Below are 27,991 nucleotides of genomic sequence, written 5' to 3' on the forward strand. Positions count from 1 at the left end.
GAAATCTTCAGAGAGTGGTCGCGGCAGTCTGGCGACTCGGATCCCCCAGAGAAGTATAAAACAAGTTGCTCAGAAGACGAGCAGGACCATATGGAAGATGGAATAGATATATTGCATGCGGGAGTGATGAAAGTGATGGAGGCTTAGACGATGTGAAAAGACGCAGCAGAGGGGTCTGAAAGAGTAATAGAGGAAACAGCAGAGACAGAAAGAGCAGAAAATCTTACTCCGAAAGAGCTACCGTGACTTTGGACAATGAAAGAGGTCAATATCAAGTCGACAATAGACCAGTTGAGCGCGACAGAAAAGACGCCAAGAGCGTGCGAGAGCGGTTTGTCACACGCGATTAAGAAAGGAGAGGCATCTACTTGCCATGTCCCAGCACTGTGTGATGCACTGGAAGACAAGGAATGTGAGTATCAAAGTAATTAATGTGGTGTTTGGGGGGGAGTGGGTGGGTGATGATAATCGGGAGAGAAGGTGGAGGAAGGCTGTCACTCTTCTGGATCTCGCGGGCCTGTGTCTGTCTACCAGCAGCAGCAGAAGACGTGCACCCTACCTGCCTGCCGTGAAGTGAGCGAAGCACAAGCACAAGCGTGAATTGCCAAGCCAAGACCGGACAAGCCAAGACTTTGCAGCACGAGCCATGGCCATGCCGCAGGGCTGTCGCCAATTGCCAATTGCCAATGCAGCAGAAGCAGCAGCGAGACAGCAGCCAATGACCGAGTGTCAAAGTTTTGCGGTAAGCAGGTGCAGAAGCTGTGAGGCACACAAGCAAAAGATATCTGCCCCTCCACTGTGGGCTGCCACTTTTTGCATTTTAGGGCAGTAATGGCGGGATTTGTGGCCCGAACTGCCCACCATGCAGCCAGCAGTCAGTCCAGTCAAGCCAGGAGTAATCTGTACCTTGCTTTTGCTTACCTACCGTCCCTTCCTATAATTTACCCTTATACTTAGCATACAATCACCCACCTCCCTGGTGTTTTGTAGTGGGCCTGTTTGCTTGCCTTTCTTTTTTCTCAGGACACGACACCGCCTCCGCTCGCCTTCCCACTGCCGCAAACCGCAGTCTGCGCCTTCCCATAATTTTTCCACAGGCATCACGACACTGCCGTCTCGACAGACTTGCTCACTCTCAACCCTCTGTCGACATCAGCCAGGCACACCCGCGAACATGTCGGACAAGTTGACTCGGTACGTTGACGTCCACAGACACACATGCCGTCGCGCAAATATGAAAATTCAATAAACAGCATACGCTGATGCAATATATCACAGTATTGCCATTATCAACACTGATAAGGTGAGTTTTACCATGCGGGCTTCGCACCTGCCTTGACAAAACATTGACAAGCGCCTGCTGACACTTTACTCAATAGTGCAAACCCAAGGTATGTTGAGATGCACTCCCTACCGCGAGTCTCATCTCACTTGGCCAAATTATCCCTCCGCTACCCTCACCTCGGACATCATCCTCATCTGACTTGGCGCGTAGAAATGCAGACAAGAGTGCAAAAAGTCCTGTCCCGTCGTGAGGACAGGCAAGCTCTGTATCGAGGTCACCCCCGAATCCAAGATTGCCTTCATCTCCGAGCGCCTCTGCATTGGTTGTGGTATTTGCCCAAAGAAATGCCCCTTCGACGCCATCAGCATCATCAACTTGCCCACCAACCTTGAGTCACAAGTCACCCACCGATACTCGGCCAACAGCTTCAAGCTCCACAGGCTACCCATGCCCAGGCCTGGCCAGGTCCTAGGTCTTGTCGGTACCAACGGTATCGGAAAGAGTACTGCGCTCAAGATTCTCAGTGGAAAGCTGAAGCCCAACCTCGGCCGCTACGACAACCCTCCCGACTGGGAGGAGATCCTCAAGTACTTCCGTGGTTCTGAACTGCAAAACTACTTCACCAAGGTTCTCGAAGATGACCTCAAGGCTGTCGTCAAGCCCCAATACGTCGACCAGATCCCCCGCGCCGTCAAGGGCACAAAGCGTAGCGTTGGCTTTCTTTTGAAGCAGCGTTCCCAGGTCGAGCCAGAGAGACTCCAGGAGATCCTCGACGTCCTGGAACTCAACCAGGTCATTGACCGTGACATCGACCTCCTTTCCGGTGGTGAATTGCAACGTTTTGCGATTGCTATCGTCTGTGTCCAGAAGGCTGATGTGTGAGTCGATTTTCAAAACCATGTTCATCCGTCTCCTTTGCTCATCTCCTTTTCTCAGGTACATGTTCGACGAGCCGTCATCTTTCCTCGATGTCAAGCAGCGTCTCGCCGCTGGTCGTCTGATTCGCAGTCTCCTTGGTCCTGACCGCTACGTCATTGTCGTCGAGCACGATTTGTCTATTCTCGACTACCTCTCTGACTTCATCTGCTTGTTGTACGGAAAGCCCGCCGTCTACGGTGTCGTGACTCACCCCTACTCCGTTCGTGAAGGTATCAACATCTTCCTTGATGGTCACATCCCCAGTGAGAACTTGCGATTCAGAGAGGAATCTCTTCAGTTCCGCATCGGAGAGGCCACGGATGATTTCATGGTCGATAAGCAGCGTGCATACAGCTACCCCTCGATGTCCAAGACATTGGCCGGTTTCCACCTTGACATCGAGACCGGTGAGTTCACCGACTCTGAGATCCTTGTCATGATGGGAGAGAACGGTACCGGAAAAACCACCTTCTGTAAGATGCTGGCTGGTGCCCTGCAGCCTGACGGAACCACGCGCATTCCTCCTATGAACATCAGCATGAAGCCCCAGAAGATCACCCCCAAGTTCACCGGTACCGTCCGCCAGCTCTTCTTCAAGAAGATCAAGGCTTCTTTCCTGAACCCTCAGTTCCAGACCGACGTTTACAAGCCTCTGAAGATGGACGATTTCATCGATCAGGAAGTCCAGAACCTGTCCGGTGGTGAATTGCAGCGTGTCGCCATTGTCCTCGCACTAGGTATCCCTGCCGACATCTACCTAATTGACGAGCCTTCCGCCTACCTCGACTCCGAGCAGCGCATCGTCGCCGCTCGTGTCATCAAGCGCTTCATCATGCACTCGAAGAAGACTGCCTTTATCGTCGAGCACGATTTCATCATGGCCACTTATCTTGCCGACAGAGTCATTGTCTTTGACGGTCAACCATCCGTCAACTCTCGCGCCAACACGCCCGAGTCTTTGTTGACTGGATGCAACAAATTCTTGAAGAACCTTGATGTCACCTTCAGACGCGACCCCAACTCTTACCGTCCTCGTATCAACAAGAACGACTCCCAACTCGACCAGGAACAGAAGTCTGCTGGAAACTACGTAAGTCTTTTCGGCTTTGATGATTTGGCGACCACTAACTCGTGCATTCAGTTCTTCCTGGAGGATGACTCCTGAAAGGCGTCCCACGCCATTCTCAACCCCGAGCCAGCGACAGCTCGAGCATCAATGCAAAGCGCACGACCTCCCACCGCCGTCGTCGCCGATCCCGCCGTCGTGGACGTTGTGGGTATTGGTCGGATAAAGTCGTAGGACCTGATGCCGAAGGCGGCGACGACGATGACGACGAAGAAAACGAGCAGGACTGCCGTTAGAGGCGCATCAAACCAACAGCGCCGCGGTGAAGAAGTGCTTGGTCGACATCACAATAATGAGGTCACAATATAGCGGATGCAAACGCATCAGTGACGCGACACGACCCGACAACTCACGCAGGGATGACTGTATGGTTTGATGTTCACGTCCAGAGGTATACACACGTGGTGGGCAGGTCAGATAGCAGATATGAAGCAAGACGCGGTTCTTCCAAAAAGTTAGGTTTACTGAAAACGAGAGATTTTGCTTTTTTTATTCCGCTCGAGGCTCCTCTCCGTGATATATCCTCTGCTATAAGAGCGTTTGTTCTAGTATCAGACAGTGAAGTATGAAGTGTTGAGGAAGGCAGGCACTTTTTGACTCTTGCTTGAGGTTTCAGGTATTGAATACGCACCTTCCTGCACGAACAACGACCAACGATCAAATCTCGAGCCCGAGCTTTGCCACGAATAAGGGGGGTAGAATCATCATGACCACGAGCTACTACTGTGACATCAAAGGAAGAAGACGCACCGTGGTCGCGCAAGTCTCGAAATTGAGATCAACACACCTCTCCAACCAGACGCTTTTCAGCCTGCAAGCGAGAAAAGCGACCTGTCGTTTCCTTTCTTTCTTTCTTTCTTTCTTTCTTTCTTTCTTTCTTTCTTCCTTTCTTTGTTCGTCGGCTCTTCCTAAACTTCTTCAATCTCACCTTCCTCACTGCCCGACTGCAGCGCGACTTCCTCTTGATGAGCGGCTGCAGCGGCGGCTGCGGCTGCGGCGGAGGAGGGATCTGCTGCTGCTGCGCCGGCGGCGGAGGGGTTTGACTGTTGTGCTGGGGTGACGGAGCCGTCGTTACGAGAGGATGTGCGCTCGCCGCGGTCGAGGCGGGGTCTCTGATTTTTTCCGTTAGTCAAAGATCAAACGTCGCTAGGTTTAGCTGTAGAGATGGGGAAAAGGGGGAGGAAAAGGAGAAAAAGAACAACGGACCTTCGCCTGTCTCCTCGAGTCCTGCTCCGCGCCACCGCCGGAGCCTCTCTTGCCCGAAAGACTCTCCGGTCTGCTCGGCGCGTCGCTGCTGTCTCCGTAGTCGAGCTCGCTGGCTTTAGCGCGTGGGTCGGCACGACTGATGTACGAGCGCTCGCGCTCCGCCTCGCGCTCTCGTCGCTCGCGGTCGTAGACGCTGAGACTGACCTGGCGCTCTCGCCTGTCGTCCCGCTCGTATCGGTCGTCGCCGCGCAGTCTGCGCTCGCGAGGCGGAGGCGAGAGGCCCCCGACGCTGGATGACGGGCGATATTGTCGCTCGCGCTCCGTGGCGGCTCGGCGGCGGTCTGCCTCGTAGGGATCGCTGTTGTCGCGGTTCGGGCTGCGGCTGCCACCTCCGCGCCGGCGGTCTCGGTCGCGACGCGAGGCGTGCCGGTCTTCTCGGGCTCGTTCGCGCTCGCGGTCGTGGCGGCGCATGCGTTCGCGCTCGGCGGCGTCTTCTTTGAGCCGGTTCATGTGCTTGTCGAAGGCGAGCGCGCGGTCCTCGTCGCTGCTCACTAGACTGAATTCTTCGTAGCGCTCGACGCGAGGTCGTACCTCTTCCCATGTGTCCCCGATTGCGACGGGGGGCTCGAGATGCTTGATTCGTGAGCGCAGCGCGTCGATAGCTTTGCGCTGTTGGCGCTTGGCGTCGCGTTCCATGTCTTCTTCGCGCTCGAGGGCGCTCTTGTGCAGGCGTCGGAAGACTTCCTCGAGGAGCGGCTTGGGGAAGGATCTTGCGCGTCGGTCTGACATGACGGGGTCCAGGTATTCTTCGAGGCTTGTGGATGGCTCGACGCGGAAATGCAGGTCCTTGAGCAGACTCTCGATGTGGATGCGGATGTCGTGCACTTCTCGGTCGAAGTCCTCGAGCATATCGAAGAAGAGATCTTGAGGCGTTGATCCGTCCGCCACGCGGTCTTTGTGACCGAGGTTGTCGAGAAGAGCAGTGTATCGTGCATCGCCCTCGACCAGGGCATAGACTTCCTTCCACATGGTGCTGGGTGTGATTTTGCAGTCTTCACGGAGTTCCCTCAATAGCGCGACAAAGTTCTCTCTTGCCTTGCGCTGCTCTCTGGCCTTGATCTGAGCCTTGTGCTGCTTCTCGTGGTGAGCGTCGTTCCATAGTCTTCGCATGTACTTGTCGAATTGATGCAGAGGCTCCGAGGGTGGCAGCTGCTTGTATTTGTCGTCACTCTGGAATTCAGGCAGGCTCTGTAATTGCTCGCGTGTCTCGAGCCACTGTGACTTTGCTGTCAAGTTGAGAGATTTGAGGAGGTCAGCGACGCCAGAGACGGCGGCATCGTAGTCCTTTTGACGCTTCTGCTCTGCATCTTTCTTCAGATCCAGAATGTACTCGTCCAACAGGCGCTTCTTCTCCGCCTCGTTCTCCGTGGAGCGGAAGATGGCCTCGCCTTCCAGAACAGGACGAGCGGTTCTCCAGCGGGTGTAGTGCTTGATCTCGGGGTGGGTGGCCAGCATAGCACGGAAGTCTGCGCGCAGCTTCTTGATCCGTTCCTTCTCTTTTTCCACGTCTTCCTTGACGACATCTTCGAGGTACTTCTCGAAGGCGGCCTTCCTGTCATTGGGCTCTTTGATGGCGCGGTATTGCGGGTCTTGAATGGTCGCGCGCATCGCTCTCTCCCAGGACCATCCGGGCTGGACACCAGCCTTGCGCAAGAGCTTGGTGAAGGCGGCCTCTGCCTCTGCCAGACTGCCGTACTCGGGCCCGCTGGCGACTACGGCCATGGGACCACGGAATCCACCACCATCGTCGCGGCGGTCGTAGAAAGGTCTTCCGTCTCGGGGAGGTCTCTGGTCACGCGAATCGCGCTGGTCTCGCTGGTCTCGCTGGTCTCGCTGGTCCCGGTGGTCGCGCGAGGCTGGCTGCAGCTGGAAACTGGATGAGACGAAACCGTCTTGGGGAGGTGCTGCGACGGGCGCTGCTTCCCATCCGTCAGGTGGAGTCCACGAGGTCTTGGTCTTGTCGTCCTTGAGGAAGTAGTAGACCCTTCCTCCGTCCGCCGTTGTTTGCGCCCATCCTGTAGCGCGCTATGTCGGACACATATGGTCAGCCGATGCAGAGCAGACAGCACTGTTTGATTCGGAACACTCACTTGTGCTGGAGTCAGTAGATCGTCAGGGACGATGTAGGTGGTGACTTTTGTCTGAGGATTGTAGTAGTATGGCTTGTTGGTCTTGGGATCGGTCAGTGTCTGCCACACAGGAGGCATCGGCGGTAGACCGTTCATCGTGATCGCAGTATTGGTGCGATATGTCACGAGTAGACGTTTGGGATAATACAAGAAACAGTATCAAAAGATTACTGCTCTGTACTGCTCATTCACTGTAACGTTCATTGATGTCAAGGAACACTTCACCAAAATGATTATTGCCATAATTACCTCTCAGGCCTATACCTCTAAGGCCTATTCAGGTAAGGTTGCCGTAATCACGGACCACATCCCGTCCGCTCGGATGATTACTGGGGCCGTATACCTTTTCGGAATTGACCTTATAGCAATGAACAGGGTCCCCCTCTCGCTGCATTGTCCCGTGCTGTACACATGCAGTACCTGAATCAGAAACACCGACTACACTTCTGTATCAAATATATCTCGCCTTTCAATTGACCTTTGTCACGACCAGTAGACGATATACTGTAATTGGTGCAACTCAACACCCTCGTGGATTGCACTGATACCCCAAGTATTTGTGTCGTAGAAGACATGCTACAACCCTCACGATAGTATACCAATACACCTCAACACCGCATATATGCCATCTCTCGCAGCCAGCGTGCAGCAACCTGCACTGACATTTCCAGACGACTTACGTCTTGAGCTCCTGATCCTCGCCCAAGACGATTTCAATGTCGCATCCCACGTGTCCAAAGGGCCAAATGCTCTGGTAACGCCACGTGACACGCTCTTCTTTGGTATCAATCTTGGGCGACCGCAACTAAACAAATTGCTCAACGACTGACCGCAACAGAGGAATTGCTCCCCGTACATGTTATTCTCCGTGGAAACATCGACTCCGATGTATTCGAGGACATTCTATCTCGCACTGAAGTAAGCGTTACAGCGAATGCAACTTCCGCAGCCCCTCCACCACGTGCCCATCATGGAGGCAACGAGGTCGCGGAGAAGCCGCTGAGGGCCTTATTGGACTCTGCAGCTCTCATTGGAGATGATGCCGTTCGAGGCAAATCAGATTCTGAGGACTCTCCTGAATATTACGCTGTATTCAAGGCGGAGCTCTACCTCAAGTATCCTCCTGCAAAGCTTCACAAGCCAGCGGTGCATTTCAACGCTTCTGTCGCTCTACACCCTGCGGCCAAGTCTAACGACTCGACCCCAATGGAGTCGGAGTACCTCATGAGCGGTCTGCCAGATACGGAAAACCTACTCGGAAGTCTAGCTCTGTCCTTGGGATCAATCACTAGCCCTGGAGAAGCACTTAGTCTCCCCGCCTCTCGACTGACTAAAGTTGCACCGCGCGCCTCCTTGACTAATGTCGATGCTCGGCCCCTGCGCATCTCCTCGAAACTCATTCCAATCACTCCCATGTTGATGATGCGAGTCGCGTCCACGGCATCAACGCCCATGTCTGAGCCCGTGGCAACCCTAGATCTTGAACTCACAAGATACGTGGACTGCAGCGTTGAAATCCAGAGTGTCAAAGTCAAAGCAAGTCACCTGAGTGCAGAATGTTTGACCGAGAGTTTGCAATCATCACTTGTTCTGTACCCCGGCGATCGAAGCTCGCTGATGTACAAACTACTGGAAGATGATGAGTGGGCCACGGCCAACTACGCCGACCATGCGCTCGACATCGACGTTGTGGCAATTGCCCGACTGACTGGGTCTTGCAATCCACGTTTGAAGGGTCAGTGGAGAGGCACTATTGATCCTTTCGTCGGAAAAAGATTGAATCACTGGCAGCGTCCGGGCAGCTCTTCTTCGCGCATGTCGCAAGATATGGTAGCATCCCGACCACTTGGAAAGCATCTGAGCATGACTGGTAGACCTCAGAGTACGCTAGGCTCCGATCTTGGTGTGACCTTCTCCTTCAGCGGTCCCCCGAATGTGCGCAATGGCGAGACTTTCTTTCTCGATATATTCATCGTCAATCGCAGCATGCGCAGGAAGCGCTTGGCCATCATCGCCGTACCACATCCAGCCAAAAGTCTTCAGTCATCCACGTACGGGCCTCGACCCTTCACCGCGGATTCTAATATATCTACTTGGCGTCATGAAACTGCCGAGGCCGTTGTGCAGAGTAAGAGTCTGTTTTACCAGCATAACAGGCGCCAGAACGATGGAGCGGAGGTGATATGTTTGAATGCAGATGTCCGCATTGGGTGAGTAAAGCCACTTCTCTTTCTTGCTTCTGGATCTGATCCGTGGATTAGACCACTACCTCCTGGGACATGCCACAATGTTCAGCTAGAGTTCCTTGCACTCTCGCCAGGGTTTGTGAGCCTCGCGGCACTGCACATCATCGATCTTGAAACAAAAGAGACAATCGAAGTCACAGATCTTCCAGAAATCGAAGTGTTGGATTCTGGTAAAGATATGTTACAGATATGACTCGACTGATCGATCGATGTTCTCGGTCATAAGCGTACTGTACATGTCGGACAAGCCGGCTTCAAGCTTATATTTCTGGGTGTCCAAGTGTGACATGTCAAACGGCTAGTCAGCTCTCCAACGTATCGCCCAATCGCCCTTTGCAAAACTCGGTTCCACTACAGCTCCGTTCATGACAGCTTCGCAGAGTCTTAGTCCGTCATCTGAAGTGGCTGCCTTGCCACCTTTCTCTCGCTTCTCCTCTTTATGCTCCTGTCGCAGCCCGAAGACAACTGCCCGCCTCGCCGCGCAGCGGACCATCTCTCTCTGATCCGCCTTCTTCTGCCCTTCCCTGCGTTTCAGGATCATCTCCGGAGTTTCCTCGATGCGCTCTGCCCAACCCTTTTCTCCGCCAATACTTCCATTGACCAAAGACTTTGACTGCGCAGGTCTGACGCACAGCGGTATGCCACCGTCAGGGCCTTCCTCAGCCTCAGGTACTGCCGACATGGAGGCTTGATCCTCTGAATGAGTTGATCCTAGGTCGGTATCTGAGCCGCCACTACTCCCCTCCATATCTACGCTCTTCCATACCTCATCATCAGGAACGCCCCGTCTCGCGCGATTCTTCTTCCGGCCAAATACCTTCTCGGGATCGGCGTTTGAGCCAAAGATGAGTTCTTCAACTTCACTGCAGGGAACCAATATCCTAGGATCACCCTTTACTTTCTTGCCTTTGGCGACTTTACGCACCTCTCGCTTAGCACCCGCCGCTGCCGATGCCGCCGCCGCCTCGTCAGACTCGATGTTGTCAACTTGTACACCCAGAGCCTCACGACCGTCGAGCAGAGCCGCAAAGGCAGCTTCGATCTGTCGGTCTACAGGCCTGAGCTTGTGGCGTTTACATCTGTCCGAGCAGTATTTCACTTCGGTCGACGTCGACTTTTTCCGAGATCCTAGAGACGAGAAACGTCAAAAAAACCCCCATAGGCATAGATATCATCTCCCTCATATCTCACATATAATATCTAATCATATAAAGCACCAAAACTACAAGTTCAGCTTTCAGAGAAACATACCGATCGTCCTTCCGCATGAATGACAATACCGCGCTTCAGTGCCTTGCGTGAGATAATACGGCGGTGGAGTCGCGGCCGATTTCCTGGGCCGTGAACCTGTCTTATGTTTAGTAAAGCCAATCAGAGACTCCGCTTCTTGTTCTAGACGACGGCAAGATAGTATGATATGAATGTGCACAGTAGTGTTTGTTTCTGATTCAACGTACAGAGGAGGGCGATGAGGCAAAGAGGAGAGGGGGAGGGGGTTCTCACATGAGTCCATCCAACTCATCTTGTCGTAACTTAATAACCACCCCGCCTGAAGCAGTTCTATAGGGACGTGTCTTCGGTGTGTTCCACAGGACAATCAGTATACGCGGCAGACGTAGAACAATGTATGTGATACAATGCAGCAGCAAGTGAAAGATTCTGTGCAGTGCAGTGCAGTGCAGTGCAGTACTGTAGTGGTGTAAGTATAGGTGTACCTAGGTGCGTGCATGCAGTCACCGTTGTTGCCTGGCTGGCTCAAAGCATCACGTCACCGATGATCGCTTACGGTACCTGAGGCTACCTACTTTGGCGTTTAAGCTTCTTGCCTTACCTTACTGTATTACCTCACCTTACTTCGAACATCTCACTTTTGCTATCGATCACATGTTGTACTGTAATGTTTGGAAGATTGCTATTGATCCTTTCGCCGTGGACAAAAGTGGGAATGGATTAGTATGGAGGGAGGTGATATCTTCAGTGAGTGCCGTTTTTGTCTATGTGGCTACAGTGAGCTATCGTATCGCATCTGGATGTGTAGATTGAGGTGGCATGATAGAGTGGATTTGTTTCGTGATTCGAGATGCGGTCATGGGCATACTTTGCTGTCTCTTCACTGCTCTTGCCAACGCAACGATCAGTATGATCGGTTATGCATGGGTAGTCAATGTGCGTGCGTGCGGTACAATTGTTTGCGAAACCTGAGTACATGGAACTTTCATCTCTACTTGCAGCAATGAAGCATACGGCCCAGCAAAGACACCAAGGTTGTATAAGGTATGTATGATATATTTCAGATCAAAACGCCGTCGACATGAGGTCCGGAAAAACTATAAATCCACCAGTCAAAACTTGAAGACATGCAAACTCAGCCTCCAAAGTCCTCCTCGATCTCGTCTTCGTCCATGGTCGCGACAAATGCTCTTCGCACGAATGCCAGCCATGCCTTGTTGTGTTTCGTGTGCTTCTTCTTCTTACCGTGCTTGCCCTTGTTTTTCTTCTTTTTCTTATCCTTACCTGAAGCATCAATGGCTTCTGCCTCGCTTTCTGCGGGTGTCTCGACTTCTTCTCCTTCTTCATTGATTGCAAGATCCGGCATGTCCTTCTTCTTGCTCTTCCCCACTGTGCCGATTCTTTGGGCCAAGTCGAGGACGCTGCGCATCGACAGGTCGGTCAGATTGTAGATCTTGTCCTCCTGTGTGTCATACAAGACGTCGTAGTGGAACTCCGTCGGGTGAGGTTTGACGTCTCGGTCTTGAGGCTTCTTGCCCTTGTGCTTTCCCTCGCGCCATTTCTGTTCCTCGAGCTGTTCCTGAGTTATGACGTTGAAGTCATTGTTGATTTGAGTCAGGTTGGCGTAGTACTGGGTGAATTTGGTGAGCGAGAGAGCCTGTGGAGAATATGCTGGTCCTGGAGGTGCGGAGCTCGAAGGCGGGTTGGGCACGGTGAAGCGCTGTCGCTTGGGCTTCTTAGGCTTCTTTTTCCTCATGTCGATATCGACGTCGCCCGCAGCCTCGATCTCGATCTCGTTCAAGGCTTCCCTTGTTGGTGTGTCTTCAGCAATGAAGAAACTCGACCACGCATCTGAACCTTGAGTCTGCAACCCAGTGATGTTGTATTCGAATACACGAATCGTTGGGAAGTAGTTGGGCACGACACTGGGTGCAGCAAACGATAAGCTGAAGCGCTCTGCGTAAGCTCCACCAATCGCTTCCAGATAGTCCTTCCCGCGATTGGGCTTCTTTCCATTCCCTGGCTTCTTCTTCTTCTTGCCCTTTCTCATTGCGATGTCTGCCTCTGCATCGGACTCGCTGATATCACCACCAATGAGGGCCTCAATCTCCCACTCTGGTCGGGCATCGTCACTTGTATCTAAATTATCTTGCACCATTGCTTTCCTTCGTGCCTCCTTCTTTGATGGCGGATGAGGTAATTTTGACCATCCCTCTCTAAGATCGACAAGATAGTTCCCGGAAGCTTGCGCCTTCACGGGCGCATCCTCCTCGTCCGGAGTGCTCCTTGCCTTGCTACGGATCATCTCGTAGCCGTTGGACACGTCTTCATCAATGTCATTAAAATCTTGCAGCATGAAGTGATCGAGGTTCATGTGGCCATACATGCTGCCGACGACAACATCCCTGTACTGTCGCATCCACAGCGCATACTTCTGCCAACATGTCTCGTCCCATGCCTTTTTGTTCTCTGTTCGCGCCGGCGGTACATGGCCAATGATGATGGCCTTCATGCCACGGTCACGCATGTACTGAAGTTGGATACGCAGCCACTCGAGTTGACGATAACCGGGCTCCGATTTAGCAGCACAGCCATCCACTGCGGAGTTGGAGTTAAAGAAGTAAAGGGAATTCAAGGAGAAGACAGCCAGGTGTCTTGGGATCACCTCAACAGAGAACCAACCACCCTGTTCGAACTGATGCCTCTGCTCCTCAGGTATAAAACGCTTCCAAATGCCAAGATATTGTTTCGTCCAACGATTAGGACCTTTTTCGAAGATGTTGTGCGGTAAAATATCATTATTACCAAAGGTTGGAACGACAGGGACTACCAGGTCGTTGGTAGGGTCTTCATCATCATCGTTGTCTGGTTTCCCAAAGCAATCATAGACCCTCTCGACTAGATACTCGTTCAGGCCTACCACCTGCTGTGTGTTCCGCGGATGCTCTTCGTCGTTGTCGTGTCGTGCCGAGTCGCCAGTCCAGACAACAAAATCAATCTGATCTTTCAGCTCTGCCTTGATCCAATCGAATGTCGCATTGACCAAGGCGAAAGGAGAATCACATTCAGACGTCTCGGCGCCATAATAGCCTGCAGGCCCAGAACCTCTATGGCACGCAGAGTCTTCTGATGTAGACGAATAGGCTTCATAAAATCTATCAGGATGAAAATCTGTATTTGTTGATTGTTAGTGGTTCTGCACAAAATCCATCGAATGTACTGGGTGCTGTGCGACTCGCCTGTCACCTGTAGGAAGCGGCCATGCAGCTTTCGCAGCGACGACTCAATTACAGCTTGAGCTCCTCCCAAATGCAAAGGCTTTTGGCTGTCGCTAGAACGCAGGGGAATCTGAAGACCCGCGACTTGACCGCATAGTAGAGAATATAGCACAGGCGACACTATCGCACTTGCACCCAACATGTTTGCTCCTCTCCTACTCTTCGCATGCCTTCGCAAGGTGGAATACAAACAAAGTTAATGTCGGAAGCGAAAGATCAGAGTATCCTCTGCTGCAGTGCAATATATGCCGAGGATCAGTACGTCATTAGCGTCCCCGGGTCCTTGCAGATTCGCTTACGACCCGATCTTGCGACACAAGAAAAACTACCTTGGTAACGACGCCTGATAATTTATGTGTGTATTGAACTTGAACTACAAAGCACTCAGAAACGAGATGATCCAAAAGTGAGAGAGTATTCCACGGATACTGCACAAAACTTAAAAGGCTCAGCAAAAAGTCACAGGTCAGAAGACGAATTCCACACATTTTAACGGAGTATCTGGTTGTTATGCTACACTCCGCGTGACGCTACCTTGATGGTGTGCTTTTAGCCAATCATGGCTTCGAACTCCACACGTGGAGACCTTTGAGGGGATCACCAAGACTTGTGACTGCTTAGGCGTCTCGTATACGACGCATGTACAATAACTGTACCATGCTATTGTACCTTTCTATTCCTTCCTTACAAGTCACTTGTCCTCTCTTCACTCTCTCGGATCCAGCGATCGAGCTGCGTTCTGTCTCTAGCGCGGATGCCGACTTTGAATGGCTTTGGCTCCATCGTCAAACCTATATGGCATGAGCAACCCGAATGTGTATCCTATATGTCAAAAGGTGTACTTACCTGTGGGTAAAGAGTTGGCCTCGAGCGCCTCGAGCACCGGCTTGTCAGAGGCTAGCTTTGGCGGCACAATCTCGAAAGCAGTGATAAGTCTGAGGAAGGCGGTGTAGAGCTCTCGGTTGGCCAGATGAGAACCAACGCACATGCGACTCCCAGCACCATACCCGTAATGAGGCGTGCCCGTGACGCTTGAGGACTCGTCCGCAAGGTATCTATCAGGATTGAACTTCGAAGGTGAGTCGAAATGCTCTTCGTCGTAGTCTGCGGCGTAAGCGTTCATGTAGAATGTCGTCCCGGCGGGGATCGTGGCATCCTTCCACTGGATATCCTTGATGCTCGTTCTTGGGAGACAAATGGGGATCACAGTCCAGTAACGAAGGACCTCTTTCACTAATGCAGTTATGTAAGGCACTTTCTCCTCACTCAAGCACTTCTCCCAGGCATCGCCGTCTGGGTATACTTTTTGGATTTCGGCCAGAGCTCTCTTCTGGATTTCTTGCCCGTGCTCGGAGGAGAGGTATGCTATGCACATCACCAGATTCCCGGGCACTGTGTCAAGACCAGCACTGACCATGGTCAGACAAATGGACATGACCTCGGCTGTACATTTAATCAGTCAGAAGGTCATAACCGAAACGAGGAGGTTACTTACCATCGTTCAATTTCGTGTCTGAATCCTTTAAGATGTTTCCTGTGATACAAGGCTTCATTCACCTACGTCAGCAAGGTCACCTTTATCACGGCTAGGGAGCATACCTTGTCTGTGCCTTCAGCAATTCTCGCCTTCAGCATACCCAAAAGCTTGCTCATATAAGCACCTCTTCGCTTCTTGTATTCGAGCGGCTTCTTATTGCCATTTGGCCACAACCTCATCAGAGGGATATAATCTTGCCTAGGCCAGTCAGGGACGTCTTCACGAGCGACAAAAGGATTCTTACCAGTTGTTCGACGTGGAGCGAAAGTTACTGATCTCGCGCTCCACATGAGTGATCTCCTTGAGCAAAGTATCGTCAATGCTACCCTCAATCTTGATGCCATAATTGAGTGTCAGAGATGTCGAGAGAGCGTAACGCTGGAAATAAGGATTGGGATCGAGGTCAACGGCTCCGTCTTTCGAGTTCACCAACATCTCCTTGATGGATCGAGTCGACTCGAAGTCGATGAAAGGCATATACGTCTGCACTGCGGGTCTGTTGAGCGCTGTCGCTGCAGCCTTTCTACGAGCCTTGCATGACTCGTCCCATGGGCTAGTTCCAATGGTGAATCCCTCAGAGCTTGACACTACAGTGTGGAACGTGTGTAAGGTCGGACGAGAAATGAGAGCAGATTGGTTCTGGATCCACAGAGTCTTGACCGCATCGAAGCTGTTCGCAAATACGATTCTCTTCGCTGTTGTGTCAGCCGCTGTGCCATCTGGGCATACAAGGTCATATTCACCTTGTTTCCCAGACGTGTCTGGAAGACTGGACCATATTGCTTGGCCCACTTCCGGGCTACCAGAGCATGCTGACTCCCCAATTGAAGCAAATTGCCAAAGATTGGCACGCCAGGAATCTCTGGCAAGTTCTTGATTTTGGGGGTGTCGGTCTGGTTAAGCAAGTACCGCAGTGCAAAAAACACAACTGCGACAATGGCCGCGCCAACTACAGGAGAAGTCATATTGTGATAGCTTTGTAATTGGAGAAGACTGGTTGGTTGTTGTCTTGAAAGTGGCTTCCTCGTTCATATAATGTAGTAAGTCTTATTTGTCTCCTGCGGTTCGAAACCATGCAGATGCGGAATTGACTGCGGTCAGCACTCCTGGTTCCTAATTCCGTCCTCATTTTCTGCTGCTACATTGCGATGTCATCTCCTCGTACCCCCTCATCTGCAGATGTCTTCCCCGCGATGCGCTATGAGCATGGCACGTGGAGGAGAGTATATCAATCGGCTGTGCGGCAAACCTTCTTCCGGAATGCTTCCGCTCAATCTAATAACCTTCTGAATCCATATGTACGTACGCGCATACATGATTGAGCGGAACAGTGTGGTCAGCAGGTAAAGTTTGCCCTGCTTGTGGTAGCGAGCAACATGTTGTGAGTGGAGAAAGTAGCTTACAATTTTTAGTGAACGTCATTGTAAAGAGGATCAACGTTCTGGCTCTGGATACACACACTACTTGGCTAAGTCTAATGCAGGCTCTATCAAACCAGTACAATCGCCAAACCCTACCAAATCACCATCGTCACCACAAAATCCCTTCAACGTGATCTGGTCACCATCCTGTAGAAACATACGTGTCTCTCCCTCCCCAATTTTCACAGGAACTTTTCCGTTCTCGCTCTGTTCCAACAAGCTGCCCCGTGCAGAAGGCTGGTCTCCGGAAATCGTTCCCGAACCTAGAAGATCGCCAACATTCATTGGGCATCCTGTAATTGAATGATGCGAGAGCATCTGTGCAAACGAGAATAACAGATTGCGGCCATTCGTCTTGCTGATAGTGGTTGACGTGCCAGAAGCAGCTGCTCTAGATTAGCATAATGTTTCACTCGAGATTAGGTTACATTTCTTACGCTTCAATTCCACTTCCAACATGATGTCGTATACATTGCGGTCATCTTCTTGCTTTAGATACGCAAAAAGTTCGGTATCGTTCTGCATACTTTTGACACGAAATGGCTCAAGAGCGTCTGTGAGGACGATCCAAGGGCTAATGGTCGTGCCAAAGTTCTTGGAATTGAAAGGTCCAAGGGGAACATACTCCCAAGCCTGTATGTCTCGGGCCGACCAATCATTCAGCAGGACCATACCAAAGATGTAGTCTTCAGCTTCATTGATCGGGATGGGCTGGCCCATGGGGCTGCTTTTGCATAAGAAGGCACCCAGCTCCAGCTCTATGTCGAGCTTGCGACAAGGAGAAAAGATGGGCCTCTTGGTCGCCATGTCCAGAATCTGTCCATTAGGTCTTTTGATTGGAGTACCTGAGATCACAACGCTCGAAGCACGTCCATGGTAGCCCACGGGTAAGTGCTTGTAGTTTGGCTGCAGCGCATTGTCAGGGCCGCGGAACAAGACACCCACGTTGTGAGCATGGTGCATGCCAGCATAGAAATCTGTGTAGTCTCCAATCTGCATTGGCATGTGCATAGTCACATCAGCCAAGGGGACAAGAGCTTCAGACTGCAATGCCACATTGTCCTTCAATACATGGGGGAACGGCGTGGCGTCCAGGAAGACCGATTGCAGGTACTTTCGGACTGCTGCATGCAGTGGCTTTCCCAAGGCAGCGAAAGCGTTCAAGGTCTGGCTACTGAAGACTCCTTGGTGTGGCTGAATAGTCGACAGACCCGAGAAGCCATTGTGTGTCGTGAAGATCTCCAGATCGAGAGCATAGTCTCCAATCGCGATAGCAGGAACGCGCTTGGGTCTTGCTGGACTACTAATTATCCCGAACGGTATGTTCGCGATAGAGAACGGTGACCCAGAAGGAATTTGTAGCCAGCTTTTCGTCATGATTGATACGGCAAGGTAGCAAAAGAGATGTTATTGATCAACAATTTTGAGTATACGTTTCAACTTCCTTTGAGAAAACCAACAAATCAGCGGCGAAAAGACTCGAGTTTTCCATTCGCACAAGTTCGTCCCATGTTAGGGATATAGTCATCCATGAGTTCCACCGTGGAACGACACCTCACTCGACCATGCAGTAGAAACTAAGTGACAACCAAATTGCGATGGCGGATGGTTTCCGCATGAATCCACTTCTTCTCCAACTTCACCCCGCGATTATCACTGCGGGGTGGCTTCCCCACATACTATAACCATTTTCGACGAATACAGCCGACCTTAGAGGTCATACTTTGATGGAAGAAAACCTTGTGCGTCAAAATGACATCTCTGACATGTGCTCTAATTCCGCAGTGCGCACGTCTCCGCACAACTTCACAGGTCCGCGTGTGCGGGATGACATGTGCTCCGTAGTTAGATGCTCAAAGGTCATGGAGTGCATCCCGGAGGATATTAGATGCGCGAGATGGGATGAATTCGTCTCGGACCATTTGGAACAGACATCACTTTTCTCTACACAATGCCAGTAAGCACATTCAACGAGCCCGAGAAATACGTGTACCAGAATGGCTTCAATAGCTATCATGAGTAAGTCGAACCCCTTCATGCTCGCATTTATATACTGAATCCTTGCAAGGTCCGAAGCCATAGAGGGTGCCCTGCCACTGGCTGCGAATTCACCACAACAGGTTCGCTGCAGAGGAATGTCGACTGGACCGCAACATATCATGCTGACTCGTCTCTTAGCCTCCTTACGGCCTCTACGCTGAGAAGCTCTCCGGTACAGCCTTCACTGCACCGCGTCACGAGAACCAGCAATCATGGCTGTATCGCATATTGCCAGCTTCAGCCCATAGTCCTTTCGAGGCACGTGAGCATGCAACATTCAACACAAACCCAGAGAACAGACCCGGCCAAGCGATCCACCAGATCCCCAATCAATTGCGATGGGACCCCTTCGACATTGATGAGTCGGTTGACTGGGTCCATGGACTCCACCTCATTGCTGGTGCAGGCGATCCTACCATGAAGACTGGTATCGGCATGTACATCTATGCTGCAGGGAGAAGTATGGATCCCCACCAGGCATTCTACAGCGCCGACGGAGACTTCCTCATCGTTCCACAACACGGTGTACTCGATATCCAGACCGAGTTGGGTAGACTCCTTGTTCGACCTAACGAGATCTGCGTCATTCCTCGCGGTATCAGGTATAGAGTCAACCTAGCAAGTGGGCCTATCCGCGGGTACATCCTCGAGCTGTATCAAGGCCACTTCCAACTCCCTGAGCTGGGGCCTATAGGGTCAAACTGCCTGGCCAACGCTCGCGACTTCCAGGCACCGGTAGCATATTTCGATGAAGATACAGACACGGAATGGTCTCTTCTGTCCAAATTTGCAGGCCACCTGTTCGAAGCCAAACAGAACCACACTCCCTTCGATGTCGTGGCCTGGCACGGCCTCTACTACCCTTACAAATACGACTTGGGCAGATTCAACACCATCGGCAGCATCAGTTTTGATCATCCGGATCCCAGCATCTTCACTGTGCTTACGGCACAGAGCGAGCATCCGGGCACCGCGGTGGCAGATTTCGTCATCTTCCCGCCCCGATGGCTCGTCGCGGAGGACACTTTCAGACCGCCTTGGTAAGCGAAACACGTGGCCTATAAACGTTACAATACATCGATGCTGACACGCTACAAAAGGTATCACAGGAACACCATGTCCGAGTTCATGGGTTTGATTCATGGTCAGTACGATGCAAAGACCGGCGGCGGCTTCCAGGCGGCCGGCGCGTCCTTGCACAATGTCATGTCAGCGCATGGACCCGATGCGACCACGCATGAGAAGGCCTCAGGTGCAACTTTGCAGCCAATGAAAGTCGGAGAGGGAAGCATGGCGTTCATGTTCGAGAGCTGCTTGATGGTCGGCGTGACCGACTGGGGTATCAAGAAATGTGCAAAAGTGCAAGAAGACTACAACGAGGAGAGCTGGATACCTCTCAAGCCTCACTTCAAGCGACCGGAAGCCGTAGCTGAGCACAGACAAAATGGTGCCAAGGACGTACCTGGCGAGATAGGGGATCTCAAGCAGGTCCCGCACTGGACTTGAGGACCAATTGCTCATGATCGTTCTAGCTATGGTCAGATAGTCGACGGACCTGGAATAGTGAACTTAGGGGAGCACTTGTCTTGTGCTAATGATCTACATATGCAATTACTTCCATGCGATCGTGATTTTAGTTGTATTATGAAAGTGAGTGTCTCCTTTCGACAAGTACAACTTATCCCTTATAGCCATATCACTCCACGAGTGGCTTCCATGAACCGTTCGCCTGTATCTCGCAATAAAATCCCTAGGTTTAAAGGAACAAGGCAGCAAGGCCCATGAGCATGACGCTTGTGCCAACGACCACTGAGCTTGCACCACCAGTCAAGGGGGATGAAGATGGCCCAGCAGATCCACTGCCGCCCAACACACTCGAGTTTGAGCCTGTGGGAGATCCAGACCCACCTGCAGTGGTCGAGGATGAGCCGTTAGTGGCGGTAGAAAGAGTGGTGCCATTGGCCAGCTGCTTCAGAACTCCGCAAGTGATGATGGTCTTGTTGGCGTAGTGCACGACGACGGTGCGGTTACCGACGTAAGCTGCAGTTCCTGGCACCATGGAGACATAGTCATCAACGTAGCTTGGGCTCAGTCAGCACATTGCACCTTTTCGCACCTCAACAGATATACTTATACTGACTTTGCAGAGAAGGAAGTGCCGTTGATCTTGCCGTGCTTTCCAGAGAGATCACCGACTTGGCAGGTGTTGGGGGAGCTCGATACACATGATGGACTGTCGCCACGTCCGAAGGGATCAAGGTGACCTCCAGGGGTTTCGCAGTTGTCGTTTGCGTGGATGTGGTAAAGGAAGGGACCACCTTCAGATGGGAAGCCAGAGAAGGAAACCTGGAACAGAGCTCCAACACCTGACGGGTTCGACTGAGCGACGAGAGAACCGCGACTATAGTGATGTATTAGAGTGGGGTCACAAGGGAGGGGAAGGTAAGTGTTCTCCATACATGTCAGTAGTACCGAGATTGGGAAGAGTGGCGCCTAGGAATACGTTAGTATGAGACCCATAATCATGGTTATTTGCTCAGTGAACGGTCATACCAAAAGTTACACCACTTGGGTTGTCATCGACTTCGACCGCATTCTGAGCGAATGCGAGACTGGCGAAGACGCCGATAGTTGCAGTTTGGAAGCGCATGGTCAAGCTTGATGATCTAGTTAATGCGAGGTAATGCTTCGACAACAAGGAGCAGTATTAGAAGGACAGTATTAAAGAAGGGGGTTATGTTGTTTTCCTGTCGAAGCAAATACGAAGTGGAAGGAAGTCAAATAGGAAAGAAAACAAAGTTCCTTACATGTTTCAGGATTTCACACGCTTTACTTGTGTAACAGAAGGCACAAAGGGGGGTTGTCTGTTTGTTGGCGCGCAGCGTGGCCGTTTTCGCCGTTAGTTTCCAAATGAGTCTGTGTTCATTTTAAGATTGCACAACCACAAGGCACAGACAAACCAAGAAACTTTGGGCTTAGTATACCTGTTCCGCGAGATGGAAGCAGTCAATGATCGACTGGCAGTAGCCACATCGCGGCAAAATGAGGATGGCATGGACAACTGCTTAGACTAGTTCACGGCGTTTGTGCATGGGAAGTGTCCACACGCCATGACTATCTCGCCGACGCACGCGAGTCTCACTGACTCTGTTGTCTCAGCCAGTCGTGCAGACATGTTGGAGGCTGGGATATAATTAGGCTGTTACCAAGACGGGAGTGAGTGCTAAGACAGAGGCTATGACAGTGGACAGAAGCGTCCGGCAATATAGCAGTATTCACAAGCCGGCTTTTCCAACAAATTATCTCCGCGTTTTCCCCGCCCCGGTCGGAGCATGATTCGGCAAACTTTATTAAGACGTAGAGTTAGGGTTGAGATCTCATCCAAAGGGTACCTCAGAGACATCACAGTGTTCATGCTAGCTCTTTTGATTATCGATCATGGGTCGAACCCTTTTCGTGACCAGTAGACATACTGTAGGACTTGTAAGTTCTGCCCTAATAGTTATATCAGAGCAATGTATCTTCGTAGGTGATACTTAAAATCGAGTTTATTCCATTGAGTCAGCTACTGCGGAGCATCGCTATTATTCTATATCATCAATTTTCAACGGGCAATTGCAGAAGATACCTGACTATTGGAGCAACAAACGACACGCGAAGCGCGAAGCGGTGACTGCACCAGAATCTGAAAAACACAATTTTTCCAAGCCATGAAACCCCCCGATGAGGTATCTAGCAGTGATCCCGGTGAAGGGATGGAGCAATTGGAGAAGCAAATGACTGGAGCGTCGAACATGTCTACGGTATCCATTGCAGCGCAGATGTCACCCATGCGGGAGATCCTGTTCGTTTCTGTGGTGTGTCTAGCACAGCTATGTACGCAGGTAGGCGATTGACATATCTCAAGATACCAAGCAAATCATGTTAACGACAAGCTTTAATTGCAGGCAGCCTTGGGTCAAGTATTAGCCATCTTACAGACCACACTCGCCCAGACCTTTGGACTTAGTAACCCGGGTGACTTGGCGTGGTTGATTGCAGGATATTCACTGACAGTCGGCACGTTCATCCTTATGGCGGGCCGGCTTGGAGATGTAAGTTTATCGAAAGACGAATAGATTGCTATCCCGGAATTGATGTGATGGCAAGGTGTTCGGCTACAAGAAGATGCTATTGATCGGGTTTTCCTGGTTCAGCTTATGGTCAATCATCGCCGGCCTTGCTGTGTTTTCGAATCATGTCTTATTTGTCTTTGCTCGAGTCTTCCAAGGTATAGGTGCTAGTATTTGCCTCCCGAATGCTCTGGCATTACTGGGTGCGACGTAAGTGAAGCAGAAAAGACCTATGGTACTCCCCTCAGGCTGATAAGCCCTTACAGGTATGCCCCTGGGCCTCGAAAGAACATGGTATTTGCACTTTTTGGAGCAACCGCGCCTGGCGGCTCGATCATAGGCGCAACTTTTGCGTCCCTGTTTTCTTTAGCCTGGTGGTGAGTCTTCGTAAAATCCCAGTGACCACTGACAAAACGTATTGACATGAATCAGGCCGTGGGCATTCTGGAGCTTCGGTATAACACTGGCAACTATAGCTGTGGTCGGCTGGTTCGTCATTATTGATCCACCATCCAAGTTAAGAACAGAGGCAAGTAGTCGAACATACTGGGAGACCTTTATCCTCCTCGACCCTCTTGGTGGCCTTGTCGGCGTGACAGCTTTGATTCTCTTCAATTTTGCCTGGAACCAAGCTGGAGTGATTGGGTGGGCTGATCCCTCGGTCGCGTGGTATGTTTACCTCACGTTGATTCTCGGTAAGTCAAGCCCCATGCCTATCTACTTGCCAGGCAACCCCCCGAACTGACACCAAACAGGCATTCTTCTCGTCCCAGTATTCTTCTATATCGAGAAGCGTGTCTCATCCGCACCTCTGATCCCCTTCGATGCACTCACTGTTGACGTCGCCTTCGTTCTGGGCTGTATAGCCTGCGGATGGGGCTGTTTCGGCATCTGGGTCTTCTATATCTGGTCATTCGCAGAAGTGCTGAAAGGAGCCACGCCTCTCCTCGCAACAGCATATATATGCCCCGTGGCAGTCAGGTACAGCAATAATCCTCCCTTCCTCCTTGATTCTCTTTCTCGAGAACTGACCACTTTCTCCGCTCTAGCGGCGCCCTAGCATCCATAACAACAGGCTACCTCCTCGGCAAAATGCGGCCCGCCTTCCTCATGATCATCGCCCTAAGCTGCTTCACAGTCGGCACGATCCTGATCGCCACCGCGCCTGTCCACCAATCCTACTGGGCACAGTTCTTCGTGTGCACCCTCGTCATCCCCTGGGGCATGGACATCAGCTTTCCCGCCGCCACGCTGATTCTCTCCAATGCCGTCGGGAAAGAACATCAGGGTATCGCGGCGAGCCTGGTCAATACCGTGGTCAACTATACCATCTCGCTTGCGCTGGGCTTTGCGGGCACCCTTGAGGCGAACGTCAATCATGGCGGGGTTACGAATGCGGATAAACTCAGGGGTTATCGCGGGGCGTGGTATCTGGTGAGTTCCGATCTCTCTTCTCGTCTTTCATTGCCTTTTTCTCTTCTGGGGTTGTGCCCCTTTGAAAGAAACAAGTCCGGCTAACGTATAGTCATTGCACCCTGCATAGGCCATCGGACTCTCTGGCTTCGGTATGATCCTCAGTGTCTGTTATTTGCTCAAGGATCTACATAGATCCCGGGCTTCCGCATCTTCTGCTTCTTGACTCTGATGTTTTCCGTTGATGCTGGCAACGTGGTTCATCTGAGCCGCAAGACTTACAATGGGGACTGCCGGCGATGATATGACGAGGTGAAAGGAGACGAGATGAGATGATTTATTGTATATGCACACGCATGTACGCCTACACACACACACACACACACACACACACACACACACACACACACACACACACAACACACACGCATATGTATATATATATGTACACAGTACATACAGCACTCCTAGCCGCGTTATCTGGGGGGGCCAGTCAGGCTAGATAGAGGAACAAAGTGTAATTCGTAATTCCGAACATCATAGTTCATGATGAGATGCGGCATAATGTAATGTAACCTTTCTCAATGGCCTGTCAGCCAATAACGCTAATACCCTGGCCGTGGAAAGCGCGCCAAGGACGAGTGAATGGAAGAAAGCTTGCCAATGAAGCTAGGCCTCTCGTCGCGAGTCAAGAGCTCTCTGCTGATGCTTCGCTTGGAGTGCTTCCTTCCTCGGATTGATCTACATATCGCCCCGATGCTTTCTACCATGTGTCAGGCCTGAACCACGGCCTTTGATTGTGGTAGCTGGGAAGGATGTATACGTCACCAAGCCTGTGTATTGTTGCGTTTGCCTCGACACTTATTTAAACTCCCGACGGATGATATGCCGACAAGGTACGGAAAGCGTTAGGAGAGGAAGCGGAGGATACGGAGGTGGGAAGTATGTGGCTTCGTCTCCCACACATCTGACGCAGCCTGTGCATCGGGGCCTATATTGCGTGTAGGATGGCGTATTTGCAGTTGCCTCTGCAGGTCAAACTCGTCAAGTCATATCTACAGCTGCATGCATGAATGTCAAGGAGTGTTAAGCTCGTCGTCAGGATGCCAAGCAGGGTGGCACTAAAGCGTTCGGAAGAACAAGCATGTGGAGAATTTGGGGAACGGCCTTCTGAACCAGTGTGCTTCAGCCATGCCTTGCGGTAGGCATTCAACCGAAAGGCAAGGATATATGTAGACGTCAAATGATGATAAAGGTTCATATATCTAGGCCGGTCTCAATCACTTTCTTCGTCTTCTTGGGCTTGGCGGAGCATCTCTGCTTCCAATTGCGCCTCGAGATCGGCGTCCGAGTCCTCAAAGTCCTCGGGAATGTCGGCTGCCACGTCCTTGGTTCGAGGAGGCTCGGGGGTAGCCACATTGCTGACGGCAGCCACGTTGGTCAGACTTGTAGTCCGGGCCAAAGCTTTTCTCTTTCTTTTCTGCAACTCGCTCTCGCCTTGACTGGCATCGCTGTCGCCATCATCGCTGACCGAAGCTACATCGACCAGCTCTCTTTTCCGCTTCTTGGCACTAGAGGGTGCAGTCTCACTGCTTGTGGAGGCGAGCGACCTGACGCTCTCTGTGTCGGTTTCGCTGTCGTCGTCGGCATCGGAGCCGAGGAAGTCTGCTAATTCGTCGTTCATGTCCTCCCAGTCTTCGTTGGTCTCTTCATGCGCAGAAGTGTCTTCGTGGGACAGCTTGGGCATGTACTTGGCGAGCTCAGCCTGCTCGCGAGCGTTGCTTTCGACATCAGTACCGTTGGGTGTATCCAGTTCGTCCTCGGTCAAGGCAGCTTCTTCATCGGATGACGACAGAGCTGTGTGTTCATCGGGCTCGTCGAATGGCGTCGTGCCGATCTCCGTCGGCTTCTCGCCGTTTTCTGCCACCTCCGAGTGTATCCTATACGGCTCTTCGCCGACTCTTTTCCATTGCGACAAGGAGTCAAACAACCAATCTTGCGTGACGATGGCTATTCTATCGGGTTTCTTGGCGGCTTGCCGGACCTTGGCTGTTCTGCGCTGGGGCGAGGCGATGACATGAGTAGTTCTCCTTTTGATGTTTTCGGATACGGTGGCACCAAAACTCTTGGCCCAAATCGCCAGATCATGGCTGTAGAGTAATTAGTGTTTGCTGATGCGGCTCATGGTCCTTGCTCGACGACTTACCTTTGAACGTCGACACCCAATGGCATGATGCCTGAAAAGACTAGATGACAACCCCGCAAGACTTTCTGCTTCATTGTAGCCATGATGGTAGTGACATCAGGCAGCTGACCCAGATCGTCCACGGAACGCTTTTGAGACCCCGGCCGCAGCTCAGCCACGCGACCGCCGTGCGTAGCGGCGATGTTGCGATCGTACTCTTCAAAAAATGCATGGTGGACGGTCTCGAGACTCTCTTGGAGGTAGTGTAGCTCCGTGTCGTCGTCCCGCAGCAAGTTGTGTCTGTATTTCTGCTGTGACTCGGCCGTGTCATCGTCCTGCTGTTCGTCCTCGTTGCCCTCGCTCTTAGCCTCGGCAGACACGCTGGTGTTGCTCTCGACGGCGTCCAGAATCTTCTGTTTGCGCAGTAGTGGTCGATCGGCGAGCTGGGCGGCGATGGTCTCGTCTTGTTTCGAGGTCTGTTCCTGCAACTTGTCGGGATCGTTGCCGCCGCCCATTGACACGAGTTGGTCAATGGCGGATAAGGTGGGATCGATCAAGGGTTCGGTCTGCACTTTCGGACTCTGGACAGGCGTGTCCACGGTTGGTCCTGAATGGCCATTCTCGGTAAGCGAAAGGGCGCCAGGTTGGTGGTCCACTGCCTCGGTCGTGGCTTCGACTGCAGGTTGTTTCGAGGGCTTTGCTTCGAGCTCCGGGCGTTTCGGTAAGAAGCTGGAGTTGATGTCTCCGATGCCGACAAAGAAGTCGTACGGAGTCACCTTGATGAGGTTCTGGCTCCAGTGCCAGACATCGCCACGATCGTCAATGATGACAACCATCTTGGTGTCGACAGGAAACAGTCGCTTGAGACTCTTGGCGGTCATGCTGCCGCTCTCGTCTCTGCTCAGGATACGATCAGCAAAGATCTTGCGATCGGGATCTACAATCTTGGCGATGTTCTGAGCATAGGCGCGTGTGCCCATGGTATAGATGTGAAGCTCAAAGTATTTTGAAATTGTGGTGAGGAACTGCTCGAGGCCTGGACGAAGCTTGATGTAGTACCAACAACCCCTGGCGCCGGGACCGTCGTCGACGAGCTGAAAGGCTCTCACGTGTTTGACGGCTTCATGATTGGGGTTGTTGACGTCTTTTTGCCATTCAGCAACTGTAGGGTCGACGGTGGCGTGAATGATGGTCTGATCGAGATCGACGACGAGCGAGAGCTTCCGAGAGGACAACAGTCGGCGCTTGGCCTCCTCGTCTTCTTTGGAGGCTTCGGCTCTGGAAACGAGCAGGGCGGTATGGCCGTGTACGGCGTTGACGGTGGCGCGGGCGGTGTCACGAGTGATGGTGTTGTAGGCGACAGTGGTCATGTCCTTGCCACACTCGGCACACATGCCTCCAAACTGCACTTCATGCTTGCACGGCTCTTCAATCTCTGCTATGGCGGTGCCAGCCTTCGTGATGACTTTGCCCTCTTCTATCATCCACCGGCCGAGTTCACCTTCGACATAGCTCTCGAAAGTCGACGGCCATGTCCGTTCGACTGGGGAGCCCTCTTTGTTGTCTTCTGAGCCTTCTATGACCGTGCTCTTGTACAGGTAGCTGAAGAGAGGTGCATTGCGTTCAATGTGGTCGCGAGGTGATCGAAGGAGCTTGGTGACGGTGATGGGATAGTGTAGGCTGTTGGGAGTAATGAGGCGCATTGATGCTGGGAGGTGGGATCATATCATATCCCTTGCGTCATTGGCTGTGGATGTGCGTGTATGTGTTGCGGTGTACGATTTTAAGTGCAGAAGATGCAGGTC

At 51.9% G+C, this 27,991-nt stretch overlaps 11 protein-coding genes across 12 annotated transcripts; 4 read left to right on the forward strand and 7 right to left on the reverse strand.

The window, feature by feature from the left end:
* Positions 1-1,174: 1,174 nt before the first annotated feature.
* On the forward strand, positions 1,175-3,368 carry AAFC00_005336 (uncharacterized protein; the record flags this gene model as incomplete). Of its 2 annotated transcripts, XM_069345107.1 has the most annotated exons (6): positions 1,175-1,194; positions 1,279-1,303; positions 1,380-1,391; positions 1,496-2,163; positions 2,222-3,293; positions 3,345-3,368. In XM_069345107.1, 6 exons carry the CDS (start codon positions 1,175-1,177, stop codon positions 3,366-3,368), a joined length of 1,821 nt encoding a protein of 606 aa, XP_069202935.1. The 2 variants fall into 2 exon arrangements, with proteins under 2 accessions (XP_069202935.1, XP_069202936.1); XM_069345108.1 differs by lacking the exon at positions 1,380-1,391.
* An 869-nt stretch (positions 3,369-4,237) lies between these two features.
* AAFC00_005337 (uncharacterized protein) lies at positions 4,238-6,820 on the reverse strand (the record flags this gene model as incomplete). Its single annotated transcript, XM_069345109.1, has 3 exons — positions 4,238-4,441; positions 4,536-6,620; positions 6,686-6,820. The coding sequence occupies 3 exons, from the start codon at positions 6,818-6,820 to the stop codon at positions 4,238-4,240; spliced, it is 2,424 nt and encodes an 807-aa protein (XP_069202937.1).
* Positions 6,821-7,346: 526 nt separating this feature from the next.
* AAFC00_005338 (uncharacterized protein) lies at positions 7,347-9,163 on the forward strand (the record flags this gene model as incomplete). The annotated part of the gene is made up of 3 exons (XM_069345110.1): positions 7,347-7,506; positions 7,563-8,934; positions 8,986-9,163. 3 exons carry the CDS (start codon positions 7,347-7,349, stop codon positions 9,161-9,163), a joined length of 1,710 nt encoding a protein of 569 aa, XP_069202938.1.
* A 105-nt stretch (positions 9,164-9,268) lies between these two features.
* Positions 9,269-10,492, reverse strand: AAFC00_005339 (uncharacterized protein; the record flags this gene model as incomplete). The annotated part of the gene is made up of 3 exons (XM_069345111.1): positions 9,269-10,098; positions 10,222-10,317; positions 10,474-10,492. The coding sequence occupies 3 exons, from the start codon at positions 10,490-10,492 to the stop codon at positions 9,269-9,271; spliced, it is 945 nt and encodes a 314-aa protein (XP_069202939.1).
* An 843-nt stretch (positions 10,493-11,335) lies between these two features.
* AAFC00_005340 (uncharacterized protein) lies at positions 11,336-13,620 on the reverse strand (the record flags this gene model as incomplete). The annotated part of the gene is made up of 2 exons (XM_069345112.1): positions 11,336-13,371; positions 13,440-13,620. 2 exons carry the CDS (start codon positions 13,618-13,620, stop codon positions 11,336-11,338), a joined length of 2,217 nt encoding a protein of 738 aa, XP_069202940.1.
* Positions 13,621-14,162: 542 nt separating this feature from the next.
* AAFC00_005341 (uncharacterized protein) lies at positions 14,163-15,980 on the reverse strand (the record flags this gene model as incomplete). Its single annotated transcript, XM_069345113.1, has 6 exons — positions 14,163-14,269; positions 14,325-14,921; positions 14,974-15,025; positions 15,078-15,213; positions 15,260-15,705; positions 15,759-15,980. 6 exons carry the CDS (start codon positions 15,978-15,980, stop codon positions 14,163-14,165), a joined length of 1,560 nt encoding a protein of 519 aa, XP_069202941.1.
* A 495-nt stretch (positions 15,981-16,475) lies between these two features.
* AAFC00_005342 (uncharacterized protein) lies at positions 16,476-17,813 on the reverse strand (the record flags this gene model as incomplete). Its single annotated transcript, XM_069345114.1, has 2 exons — positions 16,476-16,822; positions 16,874-17,813. 2 exons carry the CDS (start codon positions 17,811-17,813, stop codon positions 16,476-16,478), a joined length of 1,287 nt encoding a protein of 428 aa, XP_069202942.1.
* Positions 17,814-18,387: 574 nt separating this feature from the next.
* AAFC00_005343 (uncharacterized protein) lies at positions 18,388-19,982 on the forward strand (the record flags this gene model as incomplete). Its single annotated transcript, XM_069345116.1, has 4 exons — positions 18,388-18,455; positions 18,505-18,556; positions 18,615-19,516; positions 19,577-19,982. 4 exons carry the CDS (start codon positions 18,388-18,390, stop codon positions 19,980-19,982), a joined length of 1,428 nt encoding a protein of 475 aa, XP_069202943.1.
* Positions 19,983-20,232: 250 nt separating this feature from the next.
* Positions 20,233-21,126, reverse strand: AAFC00_005344 (uncharacterized protein; the record flags this gene model as incomplete). The annotated part of the gene is made up of 4 exons (XM_069345117.1): positions 20,233-20,557; positions 20,617-20,877; positions 20,936-20,969; positions 21,030-21,126. 4 exons carry the CDS (start codon positions 21,124-21,126, stop codon positions 20,233-20,235), a joined length of 717 nt encoding a protein of 238 aa, XP_069202944.1.
* Positions 21,127-22,186: 1,060 nt separating this feature from the next.
* AAFC00_005345 (uncharacterized protein) lies at positions 22,187-24,227 on the forward strand (the record flags this gene model as incomplete). Its single annotated transcript, XM_069345118.1, has 8 exons — positions 22,187-22,360; positions 22,424-22,570; positions 22,626-22,798; positions 22,855-22,965; positions 23,021-23,283; positions 23,344-23,569; positions 23,638-24,022; positions 24,132-24,227. 8 exons carry the CDS (start codon positions 22,187-22,189, stop codon positions 24,225-24,227), a joined length of 1,575 nt encoding a protein of 524 aa, XP_069202945.1.
* A 1,050-nt stretch (positions 24,228-25,277) lies between these two features.
* On the reverse strand, positions 25,278-27,889 carry AAFC00_005346 (uncharacterized protein; the record flags this gene model as incomplete). Its single annotated transcript, XM_069345119.1, has 2 exons — positions 25,278-26,151; positions 26,208-27,889. The coding sequence occupies 2 exons, from the start codon at positions 27,887-27,889 to the stop codon at positions 25,278-25,280; spliced, it is 2,556 nt and encodes an 851-aa protein (XP_069202946.1).
* Positions 27,890-27,991: the final 102 nt, after the last annotated feature.

This window comes from Neodothiora populina, assembly GCF_041146345.1.
Source record: "Neodothiora populina strain CPC 39397 chromosome Unknown canker_contig_5, whole genome shotgun sequence".
In the NCBI taxonomy this organism is placed as follows: Eukaryota; Fungi; Ascomycota; class Dothideomycetes; order Dothideales; family Dothioraceae; genus Neodothiora; species Neodothiora populina.